Source organism: Ahaetulla prasina, chromosome 2 (assembly GCF_028640845.1).
Source record: "Ahaetulla prasina isolate Xishuangbanna chromosome 2, ASM2864084v1, whole genome shotgun sequence".
Lineage (NCBI taxonomy): Eukaryota > Metazoa > Chordata > Lepidosauria > Squamata > Colubridae > Ahaetulla > Ahaetulla prasina.
In genome coordinates, this window is record NC_080540.1 from 143,368,999 (window position 1) to 143,383,057 (window position 14,059).

The 14,059-nt window shown below is 37.8% G+C and overlaps 1 protein-coding gene across 6 annotated transcripts in view; it reads left to right on the plus strand.

Annotated features, from left to right (window-relative positions):
- The first annotated feature begins 4,422 nt into the window (after positions 1-4,422).
- The window catches only part of LOC131193153 (cholesterol transporter ABCA5-like), a 58,690-nt gene continuing 49,053 nt past the window's right edge, over positions 4,423-14,059 (plus strand). For 5 of the 6 annotated variants that reach the window (XM_058173058.1, XM_058173060.1, XM_058173057.1 and 2 more), the window contains exons 1-6: positions 4,423-4,534; positions 5,210-5,405; positions 7,385-7,507; positions 10,492-10,696; positions 11,523-11,684; positions 12,145-12,242. In XM_058173058.1, the coding sequence (XP_058029041.1) occupies positions 7,403-7,507; positions 10,492-10,696; positions 11,523-11,684; positions 12,145-12,242 (570 nt within the window). In that variant the 5' untranslated portion in view covers positions 4,423-4,534; positions 5,210-5,405; positions 7,385-7,402. Of the gene's footprint in view, positions 4,535-5,209; positions 5,406-7,384; positions 7,508-10,491; positions 10,697-11,522; positions 11,685-12,144; positions 12,243-14,059 lie in introns of those variants that run through there. The other variant, XM_058173059.1, reaches the window with a different exon arrangement.

Sequence of the window (14,059 nt, forward strand, 5' to 3'; positions counted from 1 at the left end):
TGTTTGTTGTTCCAATATAAGGATATGAATAATTTATTAGTATAATATAAATATTGAAACATTTTACTGAAAATTCCTTCTGCTACAGGTAGACTGTTTTGAGTTTCACCACTACACGTTCTCCATGGCTTATTTTACAGCTAGTCTTGACTGTGACAATACACTGCACTTTACATGGAACTATCCTTGAAAATTGCCTAAAGATTGCAATTGGTACGAAATAATGCCAAATTGTTTTTCTGAGCACAGTATAAAGTAGTAGTGCTATAGTTTATAATTAAGGCAGAGTAAGACTGATTTGCAAAACAGTCATTAGGTAAAGATAAAGGTTCTCCTCGCACATACGTGCTAGTCGTTGCTGACTCTAGGAGATGGTGCTCATCTCCATTTCAAAGCCGAAGAGCCAGCACTGTCCGAAGATGTCTCTGTGGTCATGTGGCCGGCATGACTAAACGCCGAAGGTGCATGGAATGCTGTTCCCTTCCCACCAAAAGTGGTCCCTATTTTTTCTACTTGCATTTTTACATGCTTTCGAAACTGCTAGGTTGGCAGAAGCTGGGACAAGTAATGGGAGCTCATCCCGTTACATGGCAGCACTAGGGATTCGAACCGCCGAGCTGCTGACCTTTCGATCGACAAGCTCAACGTCCTAACCCCTGAGCCATTTTTACCGCGTCCCTGTAAAAACAGTCAATACAAACTTAATTATACAAGTAAAGGCTTTCATGATTTTCTTCCTGTCACCAGTGGTTTTTCAGACATGCAGGAAAGGTCCTTTTTCTACATTACATCCATCTTTTGAAATAAACTCCCTTGAGAATTATGTTTGGCATACTGTAGATCGATATTGTTGAACCTAACTTTCTATGAAAAGGGTTTTTCCATGTGAATATGTACAGGTGTAAGACAGATAATCTATATGTATTCAGATAATTAAATGTAACCAATAGTTACCATTTTAATTCAATATTAGTGTTTTTCCCAACAATTTATAGTGTTTAAATATTTTTTCCTACATGCTGTCAATGAGAACAAAAACCAAAAGTTAATAGAAATGTTTTATGGAATCAAAAGGATATGAGATAAACTCAGCATTCTTGGTAAATTAGAAGATTGAGTCCTTATTTTTATTCAATAAGTGGTCCCAGCCATGTTCTTAGCCAATTTATAGCAAGTGCTGCTGCCATTTCAGTATTTTTTTTAAAAATCCCTGTACTGGTATGATTTAAATATCTAAGTAAATAATTAAAACTCTAAAGCAATCAGCATGAAAGCACTCATTAGTCTTAAAGCACTTTGAAAAACTCACTGCCATTAAACTTTTACATTGTATAATCAATATTTATAAATTACATAATACAGTCAGAAGATTGCACTATAACATTATGAAAAATGTTTTTTAAGATGTAATTGAAGTCCTCAAAAATATTGTACACACAAGAGTCCCTTAAGAAGAATCCTTTCAAACCCTAAAAGCCACCTCAAATTCAAGTCCCTCTCGATCTCAGATTGAATTTTTTTTCAATTTAATTTTTTATTAGCTTATCAAAATATAAAATACAAAGAAAATGAAAAGAATGGGGAAGGAAGAACGGAAAAGGGGAGAAGAAAAATACTGACTTCCAACTATTTTTAGTGTAGTAAAGTAATAGTGTTCAGCCTCAATCTTTTACTTTTGCATACTACAAAGTAGCCATTTCTATAACAATAAACATATCTAATCAACAGAACCCAAAATCAAAGCTTCATCTCCCTCCCCACTTAAAGTCCAGAAGCAATTTCCAAGTAGAAACAAAGTTAGTTGTATTCTTTTCTTAATTAAAGCAGTCAATTTAGCCATCTCTGCTCACTCCATCAGCTTTTGCAGCCAATTGTCCATTGTGGAATTAAGGGATCTTTTCATTTTTGTGCATAAAGCATTCTTGCTGCTGTCAAATTGAAATTCAATTTTCTTGTATTCACTGGAGGGAGGGAATGAATTTCTGCCACTTCTCTTTCAATATGTTAAATGCTAATACAGGCTATTTCTACCCGTCTTATTTTCACTCCAGTGGATCCCCTCAAGACAGGGATGGATCGCCTGCACGAATTGATAGCCTCTTTTGTGGTTTGCAACCAGTATTAGTGGCTTCTGATCCTGGGATTTTGCTGGGAAAGAGTTGCACTTTCTCTTCCCAGTATTATGGAAATTAGATCTTTTGAGTATATAATCAGTTAAAAATGCACTGCCTCTGACATCTCCTGCAGTTCTATGATTTATAACTTTGTATTCTCAGATCCAAAAATTGTTTTTTATCTAATAACCAAGTTTTTCTTAATGTTTAATTTTTCTTTCACATTCATTGCTCACCCAGTAAAGAACTGACTCTTGGAGGCTTAAAAGGAAATGTCCAGAGAATGAGAGTGCTTGGGATCCCGTGAATTACTAATATCTTCTAGCAAATTATTAGGATGTCTATTTTGGGACCATTGCCTACCCAGGACCAGCAGTTGTGGAGTTTTTTATGGCTGCTGCCTATATACAAAGTTGTCTAACCATGGACCAATATGAGCTAGCTGGCACACCACAACATAACTTTTCTTTCCTTCCTATCAGAAATACATGGAGATATTGAAAGTTTGAAAAAAAAATCTGACTTGAATTTAAAAATATCCAATTGAACATCTACCGTACTTTAGAAATTGGTATTTGCTAATCTAGATGTTTAACATATTCTGGCACAAAGGCATAGTAAAAGTTGGTATTTAATTTCCCTATAACATGTAAGAGTTGATTCCAAGTCTCATCCTGGATAATAGTGCATTATAATAGTGCTGCACATAGATACAATCAATATCTGGAAAAGAATTTGGACTAATTGGGGTACCGTTATATGAGATCACTCTACCCTAAAAATCTGCAATATTTTAATAGCTCAATAGAATTTTGAATACATACCGTATTTTTCGGAGTATAAGACACACCTTTCCTCCCCCCCCCAAAAAAGGGGTGAAAATATGGGTGCATCTTATGCATCAAATGTAGCCCCTCCCACCCACTGGCCCCCACCCTTTGGCCTCTGCCTCCCAGCAATTTACCTCCTTGCAGCAAGAAGAAACAGGCCCATTTCAGCTTCAGCACAGCCTAATTACCAAAAGTTGATTGTCCCTTGGATTGGCCTCCCGACTTGCAGCTGTTTCATGCTGCAGGGATTGCCATTCCCTATTGCTAGGGGTGGGGGGCACATTTTTTTTCTTGTGCTAATCAAGCTATGCTGAAAACAAAAATGAAAGTAAAGCAAGTTGTTTGCTCTTAGCTGCAACAAGGCAAAATTGCTGGGAGGCAGATTTCTTTTTGTTTTCCTCACCAAAAAAGGTAGGTGCGTCTGTGCGTCTTATACTCTGAAAAATATGGTATATTCACAAATGGCATCAGTCACAGCAAAACAGAAAATACCTATTTCCTAGGGAATGTGAGGTTAGATTGTCCTGGGCTTATTTAAAAAAAAAACTTCTTTATATCTGGTTATTGCCATAATAAATTGTCAAGCTAACCCCTCTGTTGTAAACATAGCCCAAATTCAGCAACGTATATGACTTACCAAAATGGCAGCATCGGAAAGAGCACACAAGATATGTCAGAAGAGATGTTAGAAGAAGATCAAATTCAGAAATGTTTTTGTGGCAGAGAATTCTATCCATGAATTCTTTCATAGAATAGCAATATTCCATTGGCTTTACACCAAGCTGAGATTGAGTATTTACCTCCCTAAATACTAAGAGGTGTGTGCAGCTGGGCCTAATCTTGTCCAATTTCTCCCTTCTGATATAATCTATCCTTAAGAAGGTGTTCTTGAAGACTATCTGAGAAGGTTCCTAGTTTGGGATAGAGCCAACTGAGTCCAGGGCAGGACAGAAATGATAGGATTGCCCAGCATCTCACTGGGTCCCCTCAGCTCAAAAATGCTTCCTCCTGGCTCTCTACTCTCTTCCTTGTCTGAGACCAGGATATGAAAGAAGTAATCTTTGCATTCCCCAAGCCACTTCTCTGCCTTGATATCCTTAAGATGCCCAGCACTCTTGCCATCCAAGTTCATGGGTTCGGGATAGAGCCAAGACGCAAGGATCCACCTTGCCTTTTCCTGGACCGCCTCTGAGGTTGAATCCTGATGCAATTAAGGACTCAGATTGGAGGCAAAACCACACTTTTAATCCTTTCCCTTCCTTTCCTTTCCTTTCCCGTTCCTCTTTTCCCAAGAAGCGGGAAAGTTGCTCCTAATAAAGTTCCTACCGTTATTTCCACCCACAGCGCTGGCAAGCAGCTAAGGCGGCGGCGGCATAGTGCCCTGCAGCAACTCCGCAGCCAAGGGGACAGCCGAGGAGGCGCTCCGCCCTGAGCGAGTGAGGGGGTGGGGGAGTCCGACTTTGCCGTCGGCCTCCTGTCTGCCAATCCGAATCGACGAGGAGGCGCTGCAGCGCAGGGAGCGCCGCTGGTGGCCCTTAAGGCTACTTTTCCGGCTGCGCATCTAACGGGACTAAGAGGCGGCGGACCGAGGTAGCAAACAGGCGCGGGAAGACAAGGCGCCGCGTAATGTAAAAAAAAGTGGGGAGGAGAGGAAGCCGGGAGAGAAAAGTGGGGCGGGGGCGGGGTGAAGGGGGGGGGCGGGAGGGGAAAAAAGTGGCGTCAGGAAGGATGAGGAGCCGTGCACAATTTGGGGCGGGGGTGTAAGAAAAGCTGCCTCCCTCCCTCTGGGTGGGGAGGCGGCGTAAAGAGGGAATCCCTCTGCCTGCTTGCCAGCTGCGGAGACACAACGCAGCGTCGCCGGCATTTGCTCCAATGGCGCCACTTCAAATCGAGCCGCCGTGACTAAGCAAAACTTGAAAGGTGTCGAAGTGGTGCGAAGGGGTTGGGGGGAAGCACCGCTTCGTTTTGCTTCTCCGGCGCCCTTGAAAACTTATTTTAGGCTGGCTTCTTGCTGACTGAAACGCCCGCCCTTATAAAAGGCGCGGTGTACGGAGCCTGAATAACTTAAGTTAGGTACCAATAACACCCAAGGTTAGAGGTTCAGTTCAGTGGGAATCTAAATACCCCAGTCAGCCCTAAACCTGCGGCTGGCCTCTTTAACTTAACTCCGGCCTTTTAGTTTCTGGTACATAAAAGTCACCACAACTACTTTCTGCTTGCGTGGCTTCCTTGTAAATCCATGACTTTCCCGTGATTCTTTGACAGACTTGCCGACCCTGGTGACATTTTCGTCTCCTTGATCTGCAATGAATGGGGTGCGGTTAGTTCTGGACAGGATTTAGCGGTGCTGTGAATGGAGCCCTCACCTTTGAATCCTTTTGGGAGTATGCATTGACTTTTGGCTCCCTGGAAGTGAATTGTCCGAAGACGCCATTTAACTGAGTGCCGGTAAAAAAAAAAGGTAGGCAGAAGTAAAGTTTAGCTAAACAGGGATTTAGGTTGTTTTGGTTTGGGGGCTCAGGCAGCTGCAATAAAGCTAATAGACTCTGAATATGAAGAAAAAGAGTGTTTAGTGTGTATAAGTGATATACAATATTTATCATTCAGAAGTCTTATTAGATCCAGTTCCTTGGGATTTCAGGACTACCAAGATATTCATGCTGTCTGTCTCTCTCTCTCTCATCTATCTGGGGAAATGCATGATATTTGTTTTGATGTAGTTACTTTTCAGGATAACACTACAATTACTATGGTATGCAACCCTGTCATTATTTACGGTATTTATTTGTTCACGGTTTATTTGCCACCTATCTCGCTTTGAGGGTACTCTAAGTGGCTTACAGCAATAAAAAGGAAAAAAATGTGAAAAGTGTAAATAGAACAAAAGATAATAGAATAAGATAAATAATGAAAAAAATAGAACAGTGAGAATACAGCAATATGATACCCAAAAAGATGGATGGGTGGAAAGAAGAAGGTGGGGGAGCGGGTGGGGTGCCATCAATCCAGAGCTGTTCATAACAGAAAATTCACATGGATGGGGAGAAAGATTTGCAGTGATGGGTGCATTGGCTTCCTTGCCTGTTATAAGTGAAGTTACCCAGTAGGTACTACAATATAATGCTGGACAGCAGCTATTCAGTGTGAGACACGCTTTCATCAATAAAGTTAGGAATATTGAAAACAAAATACAGATTGCTGTTAAATAAGATGCTAGCACTCATGACCTGCATGGTAGCATATATAGTAGATTATCTTATGATGCAACTCTCCTTGACTTTGAATTGGAAATATGATTTGATATATAACTATGAAACTTGAAGAGGCAGTTTACTTCAGCAGAACTTCAAACAATACACTCTTAAAATGCAATCACAAATTGATTTGCCCCATTCCTGTTTCTTTCTGCCATAAACATAATTTGAAATCTGCCATTGCAGATAAATGATTTCTGCAGATTTTTAATATACTCTTGGTTGTTTTTTACTGTTCTTTCTCATCTCAGTATACCATATTTTAATTTTTGTTGTCCTCCTATTTGGGTTTAGACTGGGAAACTGCTAACTACTACAGATCTGATGGTCTGGACCTGAGCTGTAAAGCTCTGTCAACAAAAGCTGATACTCTCATCACTCTGTGCTTAGAGTACTATAATGCACTCCACACCAGCTTGCCTCTAAAGATAAACTACAAAATGTGGCATGCAGTATTGATTTATCAAGCCTTTAAACCTCAGATCTATGATGCCTCAGGGTTCCTTTACTTCAGGTTGAAGCTTCCCAGCCTATGCATGCAAGCTAAGAGATAATGCTTAAGGCCTCTGCTTAAGAAGAAAGCAAAGAGACATGCAGTGATGCCCCTTTGTTGGGGAACAGCATTCCACTGGAAATGTACCTACCATCCACCTCATTTGTTTTCCTCAAACTCTTTTAAATTAGGCATTTGGTGATTTCATTACAATATTCTCGTTATAAATGCAAGCATTGGATTTCCATTTTTATTAGGTTGATTATCAGGTTCTACATATTCAGCTTTTTATTTTGTACAAAATAACTTTTTTTAATAAAAAACCTGTATAATTTTGTATTTATTTATTTTGTCATGTTTATGTAGTGTATATTGGAAGTGGTGACCCTTTGGGAGCTGTATGCAATGAAATTTCATTTTAATGTATGCCAGTTAGTGTGCATACAAAATGACAAAGTTGTTCTAAGTCTAAGCTGGGTGATACATACATTCTGTACATACAAACCGTTGAGTTTCAGAATGTAAGCTCTCAACATTTTACTGAACATTTCCATGATAAGAAAATGCCGTATAAGAATGACAATGTTTCTTTCCCAAACCTAACATTGCTGTTTTGGTAAAGTACCATTCGCAGAATTAGAAAAAATATAAAGCTGGGCATTTAAAGAAGGTAAAAATTAATTTTATTTTCAGGCTACACACACACACAAAATGTCTACAGAGGCTCCAAGACAAGGAGGAACATGGCGACAAACCCGAGTTCTTTTATATAAGAACTGCCTAATTAAATGGCGGACAAAAAGGACTAGTATTCAGGTGAGCTGTTCAGAAGTATTGTATTTTAATCTCATTTCAACATTAAACCATCTGATTTATATCAAACATAGCGAGTCAGTATACAGGTGCATTCTATTAATAAAATTTCATATTTTATGAGTGTAATACAATATCACATCTCCACTATATTTTTATTCAGAATTATGTTAATTTTTGTTATGACAAAGTAAAAACAAACCATAAATGAGCCCAAATCATATGACTCAGACAACCATTACATTTCTTACAATGTGAATAGTAAAAAAAAAAATCTGATATCCACCCTTTTCAAAACATTCTTTGAGAAGTCCATTAAACACAGAATAAGATTTTTGAATGAATTAACTTATTTAAATTTATTATTTGAAATTATATTTAAAAATTATGTTTTTTGGGGAAATGCATAAAATTTAATTGATGGTTTTACTTCAAATACAGAGAGGCTTTAAAGATCATTATATTTCAGTTATCTCTGAAGCTGATAAAGCATCAAGTCAGTTTGTTTTATCAAGGTTTTATTTAATGGACAACCACTTGTCCAAAATGGCATACTGTAGGGTCTCCTGTAGGATTAGAAGACAAATGATGCTTCTTGCACAGTTTTTCATTAAAAGAAATCTAAACTATCCTTTAATTTATCAATTTCCCTTCTAGGCAATCACTCTGCTCTTTAAGTACCCATTTTTTTTGTTTGTTTTTTGATCAACAGTTTACACATGACTGTGATCAGATAACTTGCAAGACCATATCTATTATATAACATTGTTAAAAGGGAGTTTATTTAAGAAGCACATTACACACAAAGCTCAGTGGGACTCCTTTCTCTCATTACTAATTAGAGAAGCAATTAAAATCTTTTAACAAGAAGCAAGCACACTGACTTCCACACTTAGTTAAGTGTTATTGCTTTAGAGCATTCTTCACCCATACTTACTCATTCCCTCATGCATTAACTCAACTTACTGATGAAACTGGGAGCTGGCCACGCATTTATTCAAGGGTGTAAGGATTTTCTATCCAAACAGGAAAATCTTTTGTTTCAAGTACGATAACTAGGCTAATTGCAATGTCCAAGCTCTGATATACAAGATGGCATGTTAAGTATTTACTTCAACAGTCAATACCCTCATTCACACAAACATAGACATGCATACCTTCATACATATAAGTGCATATAATATGCAAAACATACCTGAAATTGCTCATCTGTTATATATACCTCTCAGAGTAGTGATGTAATGTACCATTCTGGATTATTTTTCTTCTGTCCCTATTGATCTGCCCATTACAGAAATAAAGAGGCATTTCCTGGAAGCAAATCCTCCAGATAGGTTGCATTTTGTGATATTCTAGATAGGCTCTGGTCCAGAATCAAGTCTATGAAACATCTTTAAGGAAGACTTTAAAACATGGCATTAAATAATATCATTACTTTTCTTTTTCAAGCAGATACAGTGAAAATAACTTATTTAGAATGCAACTTGATGCTTCTACTTACAGTAAATCAGCAGCACTTATTATTATTATTATTATTATTATTATTAATAATAATAATAATAATAATAATAATAATAATAATAATATTATTGTTTCGATTTCTATACCGCCCTTCTCCCAAAGGACTCAGGGCGGTTTACAGTCAAAGTAAAATCAATTAATACAAAATACTTAAGATGGCATCTGATTTTAATGGGCAAACAAACACATTTGCGTGGTTTACTTTATTCGTAGTATGCAAATTGAATGTCACTGTTCTAATAAACAGCTCAGCCAACCTGTTTGCTAAAATATGCTTTTAATTCATTTCATTCAATTCATTTACTTATAAAATGTTATTTTTAAGTTCTTGTAATCTATTGTGAATGTTGTGCGTATGTTATATTCACAGAAGGATCACAAAAAGCAAGATAGTGGTTGTGGCAGGGCTATGTTGGCCACATTGCTGACATATTATATGAATACCCTTAATTCTTGTTTGTTTCTCTGTAAAAATTGAGTTTAAGGAATCAGTTTACTATTATTGTTGTTAGACTTTTTAATCCCATCTTTTACATATTTTGGTCAACTAAAAGCATCAGACATGTATGCCTAATACTCATGCCTACAATTTTAGCTTAAAGTCATCTGCAAAAATGTCTCTGGGCCCTCTGCAGAAAAACAAAAGCAAAGCATGGGCAAGCAGGATGATAGAAAATATTCCAGGAAATTTGGGAAGGTTGTAGGGAATAGTTGTCTTATCAGTTTGCCTTCGGATAAATGGGTGCTTTCTGATGAACCCCTCTTACCGTGCCACCTGTTTTCTTAATGGGTGAATTTTAGGCTGCTTTTATCTGTGCTTTGTTTAAAATACGTTGTTGGTTAAAGTTAAAGCTCCAGTTGCTGTCGTGTCCCACTCCTCTGCTGACGGCCGGGTCAGGGAAATCCGAATCAGGTGTGCCTCTGCAGCTCTGCCAAAGTCCTAGCAAAGTCCTCAAGGCAGGCAGGAGACCAGAAAGTGACTTCAGCAAGATATGTTTAGACTTTGCCTGACTCAGAGAATGCCAGAAAGCAGATCCTTTATATAGGCCATGGGGTGTGGCTCCATGACTCAGCACTTATCCAGGCCTGCCCCTCCCTTCCTTCTGTTGCCTCCGCCTATCAAGTCTTCTGACGCGAGGGTCACTCCAGTCGGCAGCTGTTGGTAATAAACCTTCCTCAGGCTCACATGCTGTGGAGGAGGGGGAGGGGTTTAGTTGCTCCGTTTGCCTGGGCATGGAGCCAGAGCTGGGGGCTGGAGGTATTTCTTCTTCAGTCTGTCTGGGCATGGAGCCAGGGCTGGGGACTGGAGGTATTTCTTCTTCCGTGTTCGGAAGCAGATAAGAAGACCCCGGCTGAGGTGAGATTGGACGAGACACAACAGTTGCGTGTGCTGCACTTTATTGCAAATATAATTGCAAATTATTGTTTTATTACTCAGTTCTGTTTTACTTTTCTCACCTGTGCAGGAAATCCTCATCCCTCTTTCCTTACTAGGTTTGCTCATTATCATCAGCATGATCCAGCCAAACAAAAGGCAGGGAAGGATGCCAGATGCAGTTCTTTATTCAACAAATCGCACGAGCGTTTCTGAGTTTATTGTAGGCTACACGCCTGTAACTAATGTGACCAGAAAGATCATGCACAAAATGCTTTCAGAATACTGCCCAGAAGGTACCGAGAATTTGTATGGTATTTTGTCCTAAATAAACTGTTTTTCCTTTGGAAGTTATAATCCTTAAATGCAAATCAGTTGTGATCCCCTGCATGAAAATCTGTTTTCTCCTATGTAAACAGAATTTTAAAACTTGCTTTCAATCTTTGGCAATTTAAACATGCAAAAAATCCCAAACGAACAATAGGATGCTCTTTAAGCTTGTTGTTGGATCATTCAGTGCAAAATTTGTGAATAAAAACAGAATAATACTCCTTTTAAGAATAAGAAGTAGGTTAAATTAGGTAATTTTTTAAATGTTAACTTGGTTCATATTAAAAATGAGTATTATTGTATTCTTTGTATTGGAGTGTTGCATTTGTAAGAAAAAAAATTTGGTCTCTGAAAGGTTTGGGATAATTACAAGTTGAAATATGGTGCATTAAGCCTTATAGAAGTTTGTTACCTATTTCAGCTTTTTTTAAATTGAAAATGATAGCTAAAATTTTAAAAAAATGATAGCACCACCAAGTTTTGACTGCTTGACTTTGAAAGGGCTAACGCAAAGTGTTGCATGCATTACACTGGATGTTCATTCCTAATTTACAAGATGTATAAACTGGATGTCAGATCCCAGAGTTAATAATGGCAGTGCAATTACCTCGTGGATATCATTTGGTTATTGAGAATATGTAGTTCCAATATAGTTTGCAAATGTCATTATCCCTGGTGAATAAGTACAAATAGAATAGTTTATTATTTTGCTGGGTTCACAAATGAGTAGAACATTTGAATATATACTACTGCACTTCTACCACTATAAAATAAGCTTTTGATGTTTTGCAGGAAAAGAGGTGCAAGAATTTCTAACTGAACAAGAAATGAAAGAAGCCAGCCTTCTTAGTCCAGAAAAGTTTATAGGTGTAATTTTTAAGGATTCTATGTCCTACCATCTCAGAGTTCCTCGACAAATGATTCCAGAATCTTCAAGCCATTTAGAATCAAAAAGTAAGTATATAAGATATATGTGCTCTTTAAAAAAAATAGAGCACTTATCTTGCCTAATTTTGTGCAATGTTGAAATAAGAATGTACGGAATTTATTCTATAAAAATAGTATAATAAAACTGTTTAGCAGTAATAGGTAGTAGGAGCTATTGGATGTGATTTTAGGCCATGCAAATTATGTAAATTCCAATAATTTGGTGAAAGGGATGACATATCAAAGGAGTAAATATAGTAATATTATTAAATAGATGCTTTTATATTTCTGGAGATTAGAATTATTATTGGCCACCATAGTTCCATTGGGCCATTTGTCCATCTCATCATGATATATAGAATAAGGGAGATACAGTGAGTTCACAGATCATTGGGATTTAAACATATAGAACAGAAACAGCCCAGTTTAGCATATTTAAACAAAGTTAAGCTAATATTTTCTTTCATATAATCTGTTTTTTCCATAGCTAGTTGTTCGACGTCTTTTGAAATGTGTGAAGCTGAAGTATACTGGTACCATGGATTTACAGCACTACAGATCTGCATTGATGCAGCAATTATAGAAGTAAATGTTAAATAATTTAGAATTTTATATACTTGAAGTTTTAAAAAAGTAATGTTTTTTTTTTAAAGTTTGACAGTGGCTAGGTTATATATCACATAAGTTTTATTTATTAAAGTAATTAATTGAATACATTGTAGCTGGTTAAGTTCACAATCAATAGTAAGAAAATATAGTTTAGGTCCATGACAGCGAACCTATGCCGCTTGTGCCAGAGGTGGCATGCAGAGCCCTCTCTCTGGGCACGCGCGCTGTCACCAGCTGCTTTTTTGGTTTCTGGTGTGCACATGCACGTTGACCAGCTGATCTTCGTGCATGCTGGAGCCCCGGAAACCCAAAGACTAGCTAGCCAGTGTGCATGTGCATGCCAGCCACCTGGCTTTCAACTTTCCAGTGCTCTGGCATGCACCAGCTGACCATGTGCATGCACACACTGGAAACCAGAAGACCAGGTGGCCAGCACACACATGCACACCAGCCAGCTGGTCTTTGAGTTTCTGGGGCTCTGGTGCATGTGCACATGTATTCTGGTTTGGGCACTCAGTGCTGAAAAGGTTTGCCATCACTGGCTTAGGTTAACCATACTAAACCAAGATACATAAGCCCCATAAGTATGTAGTGTGGCATATAAACATTGGCAGCATTCATTCATATCTGAGAAGAAATAGATTAGGATTTCTCCATGAGGAGCAAGGCATTCTCAGACTCCTACAAAACAATTAATAAAACTCCCAGTGTTTCAATGTTTAATGTAAATAATTAGTAATTTATTTGTTTCCATTTCCAAGGAAAGAACTGGTCCTACTTAGGTCCTGTTCTATATAACTTTAATATCTGTATACTATTAAAACTCTCTGCTGTGTAACCTTTAACTCGGTGAAATAGAGCATCATAGGGCAAACTTTTTTTTTAACCAAGTACTTCAAATGGGCTAACTAATAGACCACCTCCAAAATCTGGGACTCATGACTTTTATGCAATTGAAATTTGACAAATTTTATAAAACATTTTAAAACATAAAAAATATAAAGCATTTTATGATATACCTAATACAAAATGTCCTAAAATATTTCCCATGGGTCGTCTCCTGATGTTTGACTGTGCTATACATTTCCAACATGGGCTACTTTAAGGCAGATCCATCTTTGAAGTATCTCTCTGAATTTTAAAGAAATTTTCTAGTACATTAAAAACTCTACTATTGTTGAAGGCATTGATAAATCTGTTAACGAAATATTTCTTAAATGATGATCAGTATATTCTGATATATACATACAATACACACATACATAAACACAGAAGTAGCTTGTCATTACCTCCTTCCTGGCCCAAGGTCACTCTGCTGGCTTAGTGCCTAAAATGGGGCTAGAACTCCCAGTGTCCTGGTTGTAGCCTGATGCCTTAATCGCTACATCAAACTGGCCCTCATAGATCTATTTTTAATAATATAAATATGTAGGAAATGTCCCATCTTAGTGAAACATTAGTAGTCTGCTTGACTGATTTTTAGATAGAGTGATGATATGAAACAATCCCTTTAAGTTTCATATGTTAGGTAAAACAAATTGTTTAATTAAATCTAAGGCTTTCCCCCCACTAATAGTAATCCTTCCATTGATAGAAAAAAGAGAGAGTGCTGTGCCACCAACAACCTCACCCCAACAACTAGTATAACCTTACCAGGCCTGGGGATGAGGAGGTGGGACTGAGCCCATTCAGTTGTTATGTTAACTTGTGACTGATGTTCTTGCTTGTTTTTTTAACTTCAGCTGATGTTTTGTTTTTGTTTTTCTGTATTTTTTATGCTTTCATATTTTTCT